Source organism: Oncorhynchus masou, chromosome 17 (genome assembly GCF_036934945.1).
Source record: "Oncorhynchus masou masou isolate Uvic2021 chromosome 17, UVic_Omas_1.1, whole genome shotgun sequence".
Lineage (NCBI taxonomy): Eukaryota > Metazoa > Chordata > Actinopteri > Salmoniformes > Salmonidae > Oncorhynchus > Oncorhynchus masou.
This window is the reverse complement of record NC_088228.1, coordinates 15,644,980-15,662,110: the sequence shown is the minus strand read 5'-3', so window position 1 is coordinate 15,662,110 and position 17,131 is coordinate 15,644,980. Positions and strand designations below refer to the sequence as shown.

General features: G+C 43.1%; 2 protein-coding genes across 3 annotated transcripts; both read left to right on the top strand.

Moving 5' to 3' along the window:
• Positions 1 to 2,562: 2,562 nt before the first annotated feature.
• Positions 2,563 to 8,419, top strand: lrrc53 (leucine rich repeat containing 53). Its single transcript, XM_064991961.1, has 6 exons — positions 2,563 to 2,737; positions 2,965 to 3,084; positions 3,310 to 3,938; positions 4,192 to 4,384; positions 4,616 to 5,101; positions 5,232 to 8,419. The coding sequence occupies exons 1-6, from the start codon at positions 2,731 to 2,733 to the stop codon at positions 8,417 to 8,419; spliced, it is 4,623 nt and encodes a 1,540-aa protein (XP_064848033.1). The 5' UTR covers positions 2,563 to 2,730.
• A 5,074-nt stretch (positions 8,420 to 13,493) lies between these two features.
• LOC135558590 (protein FAM151A-like) lies at positions 13,494 to 17,126 on the top strand. 2 transcript variants are annotated; one of them, XM_064992505.1, is made up of 8 exons: positions 13,494 to 13,806; positions 14,083 to 14,232; positions 14,414 to 14,563; positions 14,770 to 14,932; positions 15,220 to 15,444; positions 15,572 to 15,711; positions 16,086 to 16,220; positions 16,399 to 17,126. In XM_064992505.1, the coding sequence occupies exons 1-8, from the start codon at positions 13,638 to 13,640 to the stop codon at positions 17,040 to 17,042; spliced, it is 1,776 nt and encodes a 591-aa protein (XP_064848577.1). In that variant the 5' UTR covers positions 13,494 to 13,637; the 3' UTR covers positions 17,043 to 17,126. The 2 variants fall into 2 exon arrangements, with proteins under 2 accessions (XP_064848577.1, XP_064848578.1); XM_064992506.1 differs by having other exon boundaries at positions 13,714 to 13,803; positions 14,009 to 14,232.
• The last annotated feature ends 5 nt before the right edge of the window (positions 17,127 to 17,131 follow it).

Below are 17,131 nucleotides of genomic sequence, written 5' to 3'. Positions count from 1 at the left end.
GAAGTTTACATACACTTAGGTTGGAGTCATTAACTTGTTTTTCAACCACTCCACATGTCTTGATACCAAACTATAGTTTTGGCAAATCGGTCAGGACATCTACTTTGTGCATGACACAAGTCTTTTCTCCAACAATTGTTTACAGACAGATTATTTCACTTATAATTTACTGTATCACAATTCAAGTGGGTCAGAAGTTTACATACACTAAGTTGACTGTGCCTTTAAACAGCTTGGAAAATTCCAGAAAATGTCATTTCTTTAGATGTTTCTGATAGACTAATTGACATCATTTGAGTCAATTGGAGGTGTACTTGTGCATGTATTTCAAGGCCTACCTTCAAACTCAGTGCCTCTTTGCTTGACATCATGGGAAAATCAAAAGAAATCAGCCAAGACCTCAGAAAAACAATGGTTGACCTCCACAAGTCTGATTCATCCTTGGGAGCAATTTCCAAACGCCTTAAGGTACCACGTCAATCTGTACTAACATGGTGTTTATAGTACGCAAGTATAAACACCATGGGACCACTCAGCTGTCATACCGCTCAGGAAGGAAATGCCTTCAGTCTCCTAGAGATGAGCATACTTTGGTGAGAAAAGTGCAAATCAATCCCAGGACAACAACAAAGGACCTTGTGAAGCTGCTGGAGGAAACAGGTACAAAAGTATCTATATCCACAGTAAAACGAGTCTTATATTGACATAACCTGAAAGGCCGCTCAGCAAGGAAGAAGCCACTGTTCCAAAACCGGCATAAAAAAAGCTAGACTACGGTTTGCAACTGCACATAGGAACACAGATCGTACTTTTTGGAGAAATGTCCTCGTCTGATGAAACAAAAATAGAACTGTTTGGACATAATGACCATCGTCACCATCCCAACCGTGAAGCACGGGAGTGGCAGCATCATGTTGTGGGGGTGCTTAGCTGCAGGAGGGACTGGTGCACTTCACAAAATAGATGGCATCATGAGGAAAGAAAATTATGTGGATATATTGAAGCAACATCTCAAAACATCAGTCAGGAAGTTTAAGCTTGGTCGCAAATGGGTCTTCCAAATGGACAATGACCCCAAGCATACTTCAAAAGTTGTGGCAAAATGGCTTAAGGACATCAAAGTCAAGGTATTGGAGTAGCCATCGCAAAGCTCTGACCTCAACCCTATAGAAAATTTGTGGGCAGAACTGAAAAAGCGTGTGTGAGCAAGGAGGCCTACAAACCTGACTCAGTTACACCAGCTCTGTCAGGAGGAATGGGCCAAAATTCACCCAACGTATTGTGGGAAGCTTGTGGATGAGAACCCAAAACATTTGACCCATGTTAAACAATTTAAAGGCAATGCTACCAAATACTAATTGAGGGTATGTAAACTTCTGACCCACTGGGAATATGAAAGAAATAAAAGCTTAAATAAATCATTCTCTCTACTGTTATTCTGACATTTCACATTCTTCAAATTAAGTGGTGATCCTAACTGACCTAAGACACATTTTTATTAGGATTAATTAGGATTTATTAGGATTAAATGTCAGGAATTGTGAAAGCCTGAGCTTAAATGTATTTGGCTAAAGTGTATGTAAACTTCTGACTTCAACTGTATGACTCAGATAAAAACTCCTAGGTAACATGGGTGAACTGAAAAGACTCCAGGGGGTCATCATGTTTCATTCATCTCCGATTGTTTCCATTACTTTCCACCCAGTTTGCTTGGTCTCTTAGTACTTGCTCATTTAGCTTGTGTTGCTAAGGTGATGTCCTTTACAAAATAGCCTCCAACACTCTACTCAGCAAATTGGATGCAGTCTATTACAGTGCCATCCGTTTTGTCACCAAAGCCCCATATACTACCCACCACTGGGAACTGTATGCTCTCATTGGCTGGCCCTCGCTTCATATTCGTCGTCAAACCCACTGGCTCCAGGTCATCTGTAAGTATTTACTAGGTAAAACCCCGTCTTATCTCAGCTCACTGGTCACCATAGCAGCACCCACCCATAGAATGCGCTCCAGCAGGTATATCTCACTGGTCATCCCCAAAGCCAAGTCGTCCTTTGGCTGCCTTTCCTTCCAGTTCTCTGCTGCCAATGACTGGAACGAACTGCAAAAATCACTGAAGCTGGAGACTCTCTAGCTTTAAGCACCAGCTGTCAGAGCAGCTCACTGATCACCGTACCTGTACATAGCCCATCCAACTATCTCATCCCACATACTGTTATTTATTTAATTTATTTTACTCCTTTCCAACCCTGTATCTCTACTTACACATTCATCTTCTGCACACCTATCACTCCAGTGTTTAATTGCTATATTGAATATATTTTGCCACTGGCCTATTTATTGCCTTACCTCGCTTATCCTACCTCATTTGCACACACTATATATAGACCTTTTCTATTGTATTATTGACTGTATGTTTGTTTATTCCATGTGTAACTCTGTGTTGTTGTTTGTGTCGCACTGCTTTGCTTTATCTTGGCCAGGTCACAGTTGTAAATGAGAACTTGTTCTCAACTAGCCTACCTGGTTAAATAAAGGTGAAAATAATTAAAATTGTTACTGAGCTGAATGTGTTTTCATAAAAAAAATGTTAAAAATTGAGACTATGGTTTTTATATCTGTAGGAGCAGTATGACCACACATGGGAAGGAGTTGAGACAAGATGATGAGGCCCTGAGACCACTTACATGGGAGAGGCAACACACCATGCAGCCTGGCCAGTAACAAACCATGAGAAGTATGTCTACTGTAACATTTCAACACCGATTTGTCAATATTCAACACATGAAAGGTATATTCTCTCTACACATGCTGTTCAGGTATTGGATTAATACTTCACAATATAGGTCTATTGAATGTGTGAACAGCTAAGATATTAAATATACTGACACGAAATGTTGATATACTGTACCATTCCCCTCCCAAGCTAACCAGCTGTGTGTGTGTCCCCTTGGTGAAACCCAGGTGTTCTCCTGATGCTGATGCTGTCAATCACACATACCCAGAGCCTCTCCTCATGTCCAGCCTCCTGTGTGGTGTGTTCTGAAGATGCTGTCATCTGTTACAAGCTCTCCAACATCCTCGGTAAGAAGGAGCATTGACTGCCGAGTTGAGATTAAGAAATATCATCCTCTACTAATGATCTATGATAGCATTCATTTGAACAGGATTTGTTGGAATGTCTTGTTCCATACTAGCCTATGGCTATCATAAAGACACTGACTCTTTGTGCCAACATCTATCGGTGTAGCCAGCCCTATTAAAGCAGTAATGATTGACAACCAGGTTTGTGTATTCTTCTACCTCTAGAGGCCCCTGAGACCACCAAGGCTCTGATGCTGACCGACGGCACCATCGTGTCCGTGGACCGCCACTTCCTGTCTGACATGTCCAGCATGACCGTGCTGTCCCTCAGCCACAACGCCATCACCACCATCACCCACGACGCCTTCCAGAACCTCACCGTCCTCCACACCCTCCTCCTGGACCACAACCACCTCTCCAGCCAGGCCCTGGGGAGGGACACTTTTTCCTGGCTGCCCAGGTTGGAGATCCTCAAGCTGGGGAACAACGCCCTCGGGGATGTCAACGGCTCCTGGTTCCATGCCACCGGGGCCCTGCGGACGCTGCAGCTGGAAGGGAACCGCCTCTCCAGGCTGGACTCCACCACCTTTGCCTTGGCAGACCTCCAGGGGCTGGAGACCTTGGATCTGTCCGATAATCTGATCACCTATCTGGGGAAGGATAGCTTCCGGGGCCTGCTGGGGCTGCGTAGTCTGGATCTGTCCAGGAATCAGCTCCGGAGCGCCCCGCCAGAAGTGTTTTCGTACCTATCGTGGATGTCTAGTCTGAACCTGGAACTAAACTGGTGGAACTGTACATGTGAGCTGAGGAAGCTGGCGTCTTTCCTCACCAGCTATATGGAGGCTCCGGATAAGGTTATCTTCTGTTGCTCGTTTGAGCTTTTTTTCTGTTTTTATTTTTATACTTTGACTTATTGTATTCCTCTTTTTACCAATATGTTTTATTATTTTGAATTAGGGCTAACACATATTTTGGCTGCCTGCAACTATTATAAGAAAGGTGCTTTATGGTATATGGTATATAAACTATATTGTATAAAAGGTGCTATGTAGATGTGTGTTGTTATCATTGTAACAGTATGATTACTATAATAACATTCTTGTTCAGGTACTGTTCAACGGGCGTAGGATGGTGTGTGTGAGTGCTGACAACCCGGCAGTGAAGACTGTGCTGGAGCTGACAGAGGCCAACTGTGTTCCAACAAATGAGAACATCACTGTGCAGGTTGAGGCTAAGAACGCCATCTCCTCTCAGCGTTATACCAGAGACCTGGCTCTGGCTGCAGCCTTCTGCTTTGCTGGTCAGTACCTCAGAAACTAGATCCTCCATGGCCACTTTCTAGCCACACGTAACTTTTCTCTACTCAAATAGTGGTAAATATATGAAATTGTATAGGACAATGTGACTTCTGTATCATGCAACTCCGTAAAGTGTATCAACAATTAAAATAAGAGTGTTTTTATCATTTTATCCCCATACATAAAGCTTAGGTCAGTCGGCTGTAACACATAACTATGCTAATAACGTACAGGTGGCGTTGGACTCACCCTTGCTGTGGTGTACATTGTTTACTGCAAACTGGGGATGAACAAGAGCCTGAAGGTCTGGAGAGACAGGACTGGAGCTGAGGAGGATGAGAATGGGAGGAGAGCTCCCACCCAAACAGTCACCCAGTGGGATCTGAGCAGGGAGAATGAGGCTCTACGTATGGTTCAAATGGGACTGGAAACCAAGCTGACCATTCCCAATAGCCACCTTCAGCCTTGGGACAGGGAGAGAGCCATGTTTGACCTGAGAATAGGCAAAGATTGTGGCCATTTTAGATGCCCCCATTGTGGCCCTGCAGTCAGTGGGTCTGCAATGGAACAGGGGGTAGGAGAAGGACACTTGGGGGCAGCCCTGCACATGGTCAGACAAGGAGGCCAGCCCAACAAGATGGAGAGTCTGGCCATGACAGAGGAGAGCGATGAGAGGAAGAGACATGTGCCCCAACAAACACTGATATCAAAGACAGAAGGTGAGCATGTTTTGAATCAATATTTCACTGCATAGACTGATTAGGATTATATCAGTGATGAGACTATAGGCAGACACACACACACACACACTGCAGATGTCTAACTCTCTTTCCCTGTTGTCATTCACAGATCTAAGCGATCAAAGGTCATTGGTCGGGCCACCACAGGGTCAGAGCAACCATATTCTTAGTCAGGAGGAGTTACTCTATCACCAGCAGAGTTTAAATATAAAAAGCCATGGTGGTTCTAATGGCAACAACCAGCTATTGGGTGGCAGGAGTTACTATTCACCTGCACATGGAAACATGCCCACACATAAAAGTCTAAAAGATGAGATGGTAAGACCTGGAAATCACATAGGCCTTGACAACAGACCATCAAAAATGGACTTCCAATCAGAGCATGGTAGAACTGTACCTGACTGTCAACACCAAACCGTCAGCTGTGTGAACTGTTACAGAACCTATGAGTATGGACAGCCAGGGGAGAATGTCAAAGATTTATTGTATGACATCAGTGCAAGAGAATCTGCTGGGTATGATGGTTCTCCCAACCACAACCCACTTACAAGGCTAAACACCCGAAGGAGCATGAACTGCAACCAGTCTAATATGGATATCTATGCAAAGCATGCAAGCAAGCAGAAGAGTGTGACTTTTGACTTGGAAAGATCTGGAGTGCATGTTGTTGATGTACAAAGGATGAACCATGACAGGGAAGATAAACATGACAGGATTAAAAGTTCTAGGAAAGTGGAAAATGGTGATAAACAGATCCTGAGCTATGAAAGCATTGGACGATCTGTGAGGAGTAATGGTCTTAAAAGAGAGGACCACTCCAAAAGGCATAAACATAAAGCCCAGTCAGATGGTTTACTAAAAGTGAAGCTCAACCTTAACCCTCTTAAGAAAAGCAAGGTCCATCCAAGGAAAAACAGCCACGTGAGACTAGAACAGAGCGATAGAGAAAGAACTGACTCCAAGAACCGAAAACAACTGCAAATGACGGGTAAAGATGCCAAAGAGTCTAAAGAAAAAACAGACAAATCCAATAAAGGAAACTCGTCTCACAAAAACAAAGCCAATCAGTCATCCAAAAAGAAATCTACCACCAGCAAGTCTAAAGAAACTGATGATAATGAAGATCAAGAGGAAGAAGATCCAGTGCCACAGGAAAACAATGCATCCTCCAAGCAAAAAAAGACAAACTCAAAATCAAAACATCAGGCGGGCTCCAAGAAGAGTAGAGCTGATCCAGATCAGAAAACCGACGTCACACAAAATAAAACTGGAGGAGAAACAGAGGTCTCTGGTGGAGCACCTATACCAAGTAATGTGAGTCCTTACCAATCATACATCAACAGAGCGGGTGGGAGTTCAGCCAATGGGCAACAGGTGGAACAATACAGAAATGGACAGGGCCAAGCACCGATCCCTGAGGTGCCCCAACACCCCGGTTACCTAGGCGATGGAGTGACTCTTCAGAGGACATTGAGTAGCCCACAACTGTCAGCAGCAAAGCCCCTCAAAGGAATGGAAAGGACTTCCAGTTACAGTAACCTTGCTGTCCAGGGAGGAAACTCTATACTATTACAAAACACTGTTGCACCAAACACCATTTATGGTGGCAACTCACAGGCTCAAAGTCTGAGTAGAGGCAGTTTAGGTCCGCCATCTTTACTGATTAACATCCCACCCACATCCCCACTATATACAGACAATGCAAGGAGCTCACCTGTAAATCCACTGATTCAGCTGTTGTCACAGTCAATTCGAGGCAACTCCAACCAGAGGGCCATGATTAGCTCTCAGCCAGCCCAGTTTCCAGTACCCCAAAGAGTGAGAGATCTCACTCTGCTTGCCCAGGGTCCTGGATCACTAAATGGGCAGAATATCTCTCAGCTTGCCCAGGATCCTGGATCACTAAATGGGCAGAATATCTCTCAGCTTGCCCAGGGTCCTGGATCACTAAATGGGCAGAATATCTCTCAGCTTCCCCAGGATCCTGGATCACTAAATGGGCAGAATATGTCTCAGCTTGTCCAGGGTCCTGGATCACTAAATGGGCAGAATATCTCTCAGCTTCCCCAGGATCCTGGATCACTAAATGGGCAGAATATCTCTCAGCTTGTCCAGGGTCCTGGATCACTAAATGGGCAGAATATCTCTCAGCTTGTCCAGGATCCTGGATCACTAAATGGGCAGAATATCTCTCAGCTTGCCCAGGGTCCTGGATCACTAAATGGGCAGAATATCTATCAGCTTGTCCAGGATCCTGGATCACTAAATGGGCAGAATATCTCTCAGCTTGCCCAGGGTCCTGGATCACTAAATGGGCAGAATATCTATCAGCTTGTCCAGGATCCTGGATCACTAAATGGGCAGAATATCTCTCAGCTTCCCCAGGATCCTGGATCACTAAATGGGCAGAATATCTCTCAGCTTGCCCAGGATCCTGGATCACTAAATGGGCAGAATATCTCTCAGCTTGCCCAGGATCCTGGATCACTAAATGGGCAGAATATCTCTCAGCTTGCTCAGGATCCTGGATCACTAAATGGGCAGAATATCTCTCAGCTTGCCCAGGGTCCTGGATCACTAAATGGGCAGAATATCTATCAGCTTGTCCAGGATCCTGGATCACTAAATGGGCAGAATATCTCTCAGCTTGCCCAGGATCCTGGATCACTAAATGGGCAGAATATCTCTCAGCTTGCCCAGGATCCTGGATCACTAAATGGGCAGAATATCTCTCAGCTTGCCCAGGATCCTGGATCACTAAATGGGCAGAATATCTCTCAGCTTGTCCAGGGTCCTGGATCACTAAATGGGCAGAATATCTCTCAGCTTGCCCAGGATCCTGGATCACTAAATGGGCAGAATATCTCTCAGCTTGCCCAGGATCCTGGATCACTAAATGGGCAGAATATCTCTCAGCTTCCCCAGGATCCTGGATCACTAAATGGGCAGAATATCTCTCAGCTTGCCCAGGATCCTGGATCACTAAATGGGCAGAATATCTCTCAGCTTCCCCAGGATCCTGGATCAGTAAATGGGCAGAATATCTCTCAGCTTGCCCAGGGTCCTGGATCACTAAATGGGCAGAATATGTCTCAGCTTGATCAGGGTTCTAGTTCAGGTCCAGGCTCAATAAACGTAGAGAGTTTCTCCAACAACAACAGTATGAACCCCGCAGTTGCCCCTGTTCTACAGGAGTACCTGTCCTCAGCAGAAGGCTCACCCAGAAGGATTAGACTGGTGCTGCCTGAGAGAACCACTAACAGATCGCCAACTGCTCTGGAGAGGAAAATCCGATAAGTGGATTTGAATTGTCCACTTGGATTTTCTTATGGACTCAAAAAAGGATGACTCAAAAATAACACTTAATCTTAATGCTCAAGTGAACTTAAAATGATCCTGTCTATGTCAGTCCTAAGCATCTCTCTTCATAACGTACATAGAACTCAACCTGTCTTCCTATTGTTAATACCTGACTCAAAGCGTTCTAAACTATCTCATGTTTGTCAAGTGTGTGGCTTGGTAGGTGACGTACTTGTATTTTTATAAAGTCAATTTAGCACAGGTTTGGGTTACAGTTGGCGCAGGGTAGACACGTGGCAGTATGGGTTTAGTTTGAAACCCCTAATTGCACTCCATTGGGTTTAGGCTTACACAAGTTGACACTTCATTATAAGGCTCTACATTAGGGCAATGGGTTCTAATTTCAGGTAAACTATGAATGAGTAGAACAATGTGGTGAAGTTCATGGAATACAAATTCTAAATGTTGACCTAGTAACCTCTCAGCCTTGGTTGTGTGTAAATAATGAAAAAAAAAACAGTGCTGTTTTTACCAGCTTGCACCTGAGCCTAAAACTGTAACGACAAGAGTCACTTACACCATTGTTTACTTGGCCCACTAATAAGGCCTAGATTCAATCAGATCAAGCGTTAACCGGCGATATACAACACCCGAAGCCCGCATAACTGATGTTGTGGGGGAAACGCTCTTTTCCCTGCACTTCGATACCGAAGTGAGTTTTTCGTAGCAGTTTAGTAAGATTAATGTAGCAGGTTAAGAGATATTTTGTCGGTGTCGGAGGAGTAACTGTGTTGGAGCTGTCAAATCGGTGAGCAGCTGCACTTGATCATTGTCACGAAGCTACACCCATTCCACTCGCGTTAGAAGTTCAGAACGAGGAAGTGTATATATGGTTGATTTTGCAAATACAGGCACTTTTGGATGTTAAATGTTTTTGAAAATGAAACCACTTTAAACTGATTTTTATCTATCTGAATATTTTCTTCACTCTGTCTGGAAACAAAATCAAATAGTGGCTGAGACCACACTATTCAATGTCATTACCAACATGCCATAAAATGTGCTATTTTAGTTGAAAAAGAAATAGCAGTAATTGTTCCTAAGGTATTTCTATAACATAAAAAAATGTGTCAGTTTAAAAAAATATATTTTTGAAGTTTTCTTAATTATATACATTCGTCATTGTCATGTCTAAATGTCCATATATGCCTTAATGATACTCACGTATTCACTACATCAAAATCAGAATATTTGACATAATTTCTAAAATAATCTTAAGAACAAGCATATAAGGTCCACTTTTGGGAAAAATCATCAATATCAATTGTAATTATATGTACCGTGATGGTAATGACTTAGTATTGTGGTAATGACAGAGTGTGATGGAAATGACATTTCATATAAAACAACTGATTAAAAAAATTACCATGAAACATTTTAATATCACAGTTGTACATGTTTAATTTGATTGAAGACATAGAACACACCATTCAAAACCTCAAAACACAAAGGTTACTTACCTCAAGAAGTTAAAGCATCTTTTAGAAAACAAATTGGCATTCAATGCAATACGCAGAAATACATGTACAAGGTTGGAAACACTGGTTGACATTAAACAAATTATTGTTCACTGGCTGCAGTCTATTAATTCGGACTCATGAGACAGGTGTATGCTTACTTAAGATTAGGTTTAGCCCTCAATGCTCTCTATTGCTTAATGAGATAAAATTTCCATCAAGCATCATATGCCATTTTGTCACTGGATGAGGCTGAGGGACAAGCACAAGCACATTCTCTGGTTGGTACCATACAATGTCCTCTCTCATTGGCCAAAAGATTTGGTTGTTTCCCACACAACTCATCATCTTGACTAGAGCACAGCTCTCTGCATCAATATCTTGTATAATACCAGGATAAGGGTCTTCATCATATTTCACAACATACCACATTCCAATCAGTCCCTCATGTACAGTTGAAGTCGGAAGTTTACATACACCTTAGCCAAATACATTTAAACTCAGTTTTTCACAATTCCTGACATTTAATCCTAGTAAAAATTTGCTGTCTTAGGTCAGTTGGGATCACCACTTTATTTTAAGAATGTGAAAATTTAGAATAATAGTAGAGAGAATGATTTATTCCCAGTGGGTCAGAAGTGTACATATACACTCAATTAGTATTTGGTAGCATTGCCTTTATTTTTTAGGGTAGCCTTCCACAAGTTTCCCACAATAAATTGGGTGAATTTTGGCCCATTCCTCCTGGCACAGTGGTGTAACTGAGTCAGGTTTGTAGGCCTCCTTGCCCGAACACGCTTTTCAGTTCTGACCACAAAATTTCTATGGGATTGAGGTCAGGGCTTTGTGATGGCCACTCCAATACCTTGACTTTGTCCTTAAGCCATTTTGCCACAACTTTGGAAGTATGCTCGGGGTCATTGTTCATTTGAAAGACCCATTTGCGACCAAGCTTTAACTTCCTGACTGATGTCTTGAGATGTTGCTTCAATATATCCACATCATTTTCCCACCTCATGGTGCCATTTATTTTGTGAAGTGCACCAGTTCCTCTTGCAGCAAAGCATCCCCACAACATGATGCTGCCACCCCCGTGCTTCACGGTTGGGATGGTGTTCTTTGGCTTGCAAGCCGCCCCCTTTTTCCTCCAAACATAATGATGGTCATTATGGTCAAAAAGTTATATTTTTTATAATACTTATTTTCCTCCATAATTTGCAAATAAATTCAGTAGAAATCCTACAATGTTGATTTTCTGGATTTTTTTTCTTCTCATTTTGTCTGTCATAGTTGAAGTGTACCTATGATGAAAATTACAGGCCTCTCTCATCTTTTTCAGTGGGAGAACTTGCACAATTGGTGGCTGACTAAATACTTTTTTGCCCCACTGTACATCAATGTTGTTGTCTATCCGGAACATAGCCCAGTCCATGTGATTGAATCTTGAAGCGTGGAATCCGATTGGTCGGACCAGCGTTGAACAGACCTGAGCTTGGGCGTTTCCTGTTTTAGTTTCTGTCTATAGGCTGGGAGCAACAAAATGGAGTCGTGGTCAGATTTGCCAAAAGGAGGGCGGGGGAGGACTTTGTATGCGTTGCGGAAGTTAGAGTAACAATGATCCAGAGTGCTGCCAGCTCGAGTTGCGCATTCGATATGCTAATAAAATTTAGGGAGCCTTGTTTTCAGATTAGCTTTGTTAAAATCCCCAGCTACAATAAATGCAGCCTCAGGATATATGCTTTCTAGTTTACATAGAGTCCAGTGAAGTTCTTTCAGGGCCGTTGAGGTATCTGCTTGGGGGAGGGGATATACACGGCTGTGATTATAATCAAAGAGAATTCTCTTGGTAGATAATGTGGTTGGAATTTGATTGTAAGGAATTCTAGGTCAGGTGAACAAAAGGACTTGAGTTCCTGTATGTTGTTATGATCACACACGTCTCGTTAATCATAAGGCATACACCCCTGCCCTTCTTACCAGAGAGATGTTTGTTTCTGTCGGCACGATGAGTGAAGAAACTGGGTGGCTGTACCAACTCTGATAAAATATCCCGAGTGAGCCATGTTTCTGTGAAACAGAGAATGTTACAATCTGATGTCTTTCTGGAAGGCAACCCTTGCTTGAATTTCGTCTACCTTTTTGTCAAGAGACTGGACATTGGCAAGTAGTATACTCGGGAGCGGTGAGCAATGTGTCCGTCTACGGAGCCTGACCAGAAGACCGCTCCGTCTGCCCCTTCTGTGGTGCTGTTGTTTTGGGTCACCTTCTGGGATCAGATCCATTATCCTGGGTGATGGTCCGAACAGAGGATCCGCTTCGGGAAAGTCGTATTCCTGGTTGTAATGTTAGTTGACGTTGCTCTTATATCCAATAGTTCTTCCCAGCTGTATGTAATAATACTTAAGATTTCCTGAGGTAACAATGTAAGAAATAATACATAAAAAAACAAAATACTGCAAAGTTTCCTAAGAATGCGAAGCGAGGCGACCATCTCTGTCGGCGCCATCTTGCATCAATTATCAAGACTTTTTAAAGTATTACGTACCAGAATGTCAAAAGTGTGGGTGTAAGAAAGGACGAAAACTGCTCAAAACAGTGAAATCCAGACATCAAATGCTTTATGAAATAAATGTAAAAAAAGTTTAAGGTTATTTTAGTCTCTACTATGTGGATGTTTGCTAAAGCGGATCTGATTGAATAGAGGCATAACTCTGTAAACTTCTGTGTTATATAACCATACCAAATGTAACATATCATTCTAATTTAAGATTTGCGTTTAATATGATACATCTAGTCTATGAGACCAGGCGGGTTTAGCATGGTCAAAATACCCACTGGGCACAGACGTCTATTCCACGTCTATTCCACTTTGGTTCAACGTAATTTTGTTTGAATTGGATACAACGTTGATTCAACCAGTGTGTGCCCAGTGGGTATGCTGTTGGTGCAGTATGGAACTGTCTGTCCTTCACAGGATTCAGCAGTGAAGCACTGGGTCATGTTCATTAGGCACCAAATGGAAGAAAATGGATTGAAACAGAGAGGGATTACCTTGACTAGTCCAGTTGGAAACGTACATTTTCGTCTTACGTTGGAAAATATTTGAAAGTTTTCTGTTGCATGCCAAAATAAACACAACCCTGTTGTCTGGACAATAACAATGTTGTTCTGATTAACTGATAATGTGACATTAGAATACGATGTGCTGGACAACCAACTCCATATCACACCTGAAGTTATCAATAAATATCTTCAGATAAAAGTGTATAAATAATTAATCCATCAGTTTGAGAAATGTATTTGGTTATAAATCATTAGGCCACCACACGTTTATCTTCTAAGTTCATCCTTAACCCGTGAAAAAACAATAGGCTCGTTATCTCGGAATCCAAGGGTAGAGCGTCATAAGAATGAGATGAGAGAGGTGAGATAATGCCCTGTATTCTCTTTATCTGCTCTGTGAAATCACTGTGATCTCTGGTCCATAGATAACACTCATTGGCTGGACTGTGTAGGAAAGTAGATCACACACACACACACACACACACACACACACACACACATGTTCACTCATTATAAAACACTACACTTTCTCTCACTCAACAACAGTCCAACAGTCCTTGTCTGCCTGTCTGCACTGAATCTGACTGCACTTGTCACAGCTTTGAGATCTCATTGAGGAGGAAAAGACAGAGAAAATGTATGAAGAAGGAAAGAAGAAAGAAGAAGAAGAGAATGAAGACCTGAGGAGATATTGTCGATACTTTACTAAAGAACAGTTGATCATGCTGTGTGTCTGTATTGCTCTGCTTGTGCTACTTCTGGTCATCATCATCACCTCTGTTCTCCTGACTCAAAATGGAGGTAAATAAATCTAAAAAAAAATACAATCAACAGTTATTTACTTACTGATCCCAGAATACAAATTAATCAGCATAATAATCAATTGAAATATATAATCTGTTGATCTTAACACTTTCAATATTTTTTTAAATAATGTTGAAATAGCGTTTGTATCTACTGTAACCCATGTTACGCCTTGCTTATATCTTGATCACTATAACTGCAGTTTCCATATCGATAAGGGCTACAGGTTACGACAGCTAATCATCTGTGATGAGAAGATAACTGTTCCTACTGGTAGGGCATCTGAAACGATCCTGCCGTTCCCTACTGATGGAGACATGCTGGACTTCCTCGTCCAAACTGGAGACATCAGGGAGAGAGACGCGCTGTACGCCACCTGGTATCACCGTGCCAACAACAAGTCAGAGATGAACATAGCACTGCAAAGTAATTTATAAAGGATTTGCAGTAGCATTCACTTAGGACACACCGTAGCAAAACATTTCCCAATGGAAAATGAAAAAGAGTGTTTCTTATTGGAAACATTCAGGTAGTCCCTCCCTGTTTCAGTCCGTTTGAATCCGTTTGGTGGCTAGTGAACACAACCCTGTTCTGTCCCCCTCTCTAGGTTCTATCATGGTTTTGGAGGCTGATGTGACTGTGCAGGGATACGCTACGGTCAACGTGACCACCATCCCCATCATGGCTCATCCTCCTGCTGTCTACAGTGACAACACTCTGGACCAGTGGCTGGATGCCGTGCTCCAGTCAAAGAAAGGTATCAAGCCTAGCAATACGACTTCAGATATCAATGCAACTCTAAATATCAGTCAGAGCCTCGTGAAACAGTTTCTTCTGGTCCTTTAGTACCAATCTATAAAGTCAATCAATTATCCAAAAGATCTAAGCTATGCATAATCACATGAAACCTGATGTACTTTTGTATTACGTACAAAATGTCTGTAATACAACTGACTCCTTCAGGCATTAAGCTGGACTTCAAATGCATCCAGGCGGTGACTCCCTCTCTGGGCATCCTGAGCATGAAGAACCAGACTAAAGGCATCAACCGGCCGGTGTGGCTGAACGCTGACATTCTCCCTGGGCCAAACGTCCCAGCCTTCTGGCCTGTCATCGACGGACCTGAGTGAGTCGCAAGGAAAGAGCAAATCGTATTAGCCAAATCTCAGACATGCATGTTTTGATTTATGCTCATTTTACAATACAGATCTCGTACCAGCAGGATGGATTGCCAAGTGTAATTTAGTTGCAACCTTTTCTTCAACAATAATCATGAGCAGATAGATTTTTCTTATTCAATTTAAGATACCCGTGCTTTATTGCATGTCACTGTCTGACTTGGAGATCTAACAGGATCTCAGAGTTTGAATCAGTCTCATACTAATTTTACCCAACTTTCCTTTCTCCATGCAGGTTCTTGGCAATGATCCAGCAGAGTTTTCCAGACGTGACCATCTCTCCTGGATGGGCAGTTCTGTATCTGCCCCAGTTCCCAAACGTCACCTACACACAGGCCATGGTGGAGGACATGTACGCCATCATCAAAAATGTCCCTCAGACAGTCACCTTCCCCGTCCACGCGCTCATGGCCAAGAACGGATGGCCTCACATCAGCTGGTTACTCAGCCAGTCACCAAAGTAACTAGAACAGCTCCTATACAGTAATTGATCTAGTCGTGACTTTCATATCTTCCAATCACACTGATGAAGGTTACACTTGTCTGAATGGTGGACAATGAGATAAGCTGTCTTTCCCTGTGTACAGGTTCAGTCTGACTCTGTGGCAGAGCCAGGAAAAGAACCCCAGTGTGAATGACCTGCTGTTCGTCAGAGACAACACCAACCCTAAGCGAGTCTACTATGACATCTATGAACCTGTCCTGTCCCAGTTTAAAGAAGCTGCCAGTAAGTCAAACCCTGTGAAACTCTCCTCTGGGACCCCCAGACGTTTCAGAATTTTGTTGTAGCTCTGAACTAGTTAACCCGATTCAGGATTAGTTGACATGTTGTGCTAGCTGTGCTAGCTCTGGAATAGATCAAACACATGGAGCAGTTAGGGGTCCCTGAGGAGAGTTTTGAGAACCATCTATGACTTATGTACAGTCATACGAATCATTATCATTAGCTTATTCATTATTAGTATTACCATTCTACATTCCTGTCTTGAAAATGTATTTCAAAATAATTTTCAACAACAACTAGTAAAAAACAAATGGTATTTCCAACCAGTCCATCCTGATATGAATGTAAACAGGACTGAGTTGTTTGTGTGATTGTAGAGCAAAGAGATCGGCAGAGGATGTTCTACCCTGGAGGAGACCTGATTGACTATTTCCAGCCAAAATATAGAGATGGCTTGTACATCCAGTGGAACACAGTCACAGACAGAGCATCACTGCTTTCTCTGCTGTCAGGTAGGAGTGATGATGATGATGAAGGGTGCAGGTGTAACCAAAATGGCAACCTTAGAGAATTGCAATGATAGGTTTTATACAGATATTTTAGTTTGTTGTTCAGTGACATTCATACTGTCTAGAGTTGAATATTGAATACAGCGGTCAAATCTCCTGATGGATTTATAATCTGTTGCAGACAGTGCCAGTGGCATGCTCATCATTCCAGTAGGATCTGGTTCCGCCCAGCCTGGGGTCCCAGTGGTGGAGGGCTCCCATCCAGAGTTCCTTCTCCAGGACTCCCTGAACCTGGTTCTGGCCTCTCCAAAACCCTTTGGTATCTATTTAAGGATCCAGTCCCAGAGCCAGCTGGAACCCTCTCTCCACCTGCTCAGCTCAGCCTACCACAGCAACCTCCTGTACCGCCCCGTCTGGGTCAACATGGCTCTGTCCCATGGAGCCTTCCAGACCCAGGGCTACGTCTCTGGGAGGGAGTTCCTCCACACAGTCAACCAGGTGTTCCCCTTTGTGACTCTGGCCCCCAGCTGGCCTCTTGAAGTCCTGAGGGAGGGGTATAACAGGGCCATGGTGGATGACATGGAGGTTTTACTGAAGGAGGCGTGGCAGGCTGTGTCCCTGCAGGTGAGGGCGGAGCCACTGGGGAGATCTGTGGAGGGACAGAGAAGGATTCGAGAGGTGCAGTCAAGGTACTCACTTACAGTGGAGACCGGGATAGAAAGTGGGATTGATGAGGAGGCAGGACCACAGGCAATCATGGCCAACCTCTCTGGGAGCAAAGACAGAAGCTTGTTTTTTATAACTGAGAACTGGTCTAAGATGTGAAGACCTCTTAAATGACAGTTTGCCACATTTTCATCTAATCTTTTGTTGTATTTAAAGTAAATAAAAACCAATGAAAAACAACCATTCAA

Coding starts and splice junctions, on each gene's coding strand:
- lrrc53 (XM_064991961.1), top strand. Junction 3,085..3,309: donor CAAGCTCTCCAACATCCTCG/GTAAGAAGGAGC, acceptor TTCTACCTCTAG/AGGCCCCTGAGACCACCAAG. Junction 4,385..4,615: donor TGCAGCCTTCTGCTTTGCTG/GTCAGTACCTCA, acceptor AATAACGTACAG/GTGGCGTTGGACTCACCCTT.
- LOC135558590 (XM_064992505.1), top strand. CDS start 13,638: ATGTATGAAGAAGGAAAGAAGAAAGAAGAAGAAGAGAATGAAGACCTG. Junction 14,564..14,769: donor CGTGCTCCAGTCAAAGAAAG/GTATCAAGCCTA, acceptor TGACTCCTTCAG/GCATTAAGCTGGACTTCAAA. Junction 16,221..16,398: donor ACTGCTTTCTCTGCTGTCAG/GTAGGAGTGATG, acceptor AATCTGTTGCAG/ACAGTGCCAGTGGCATGCTC.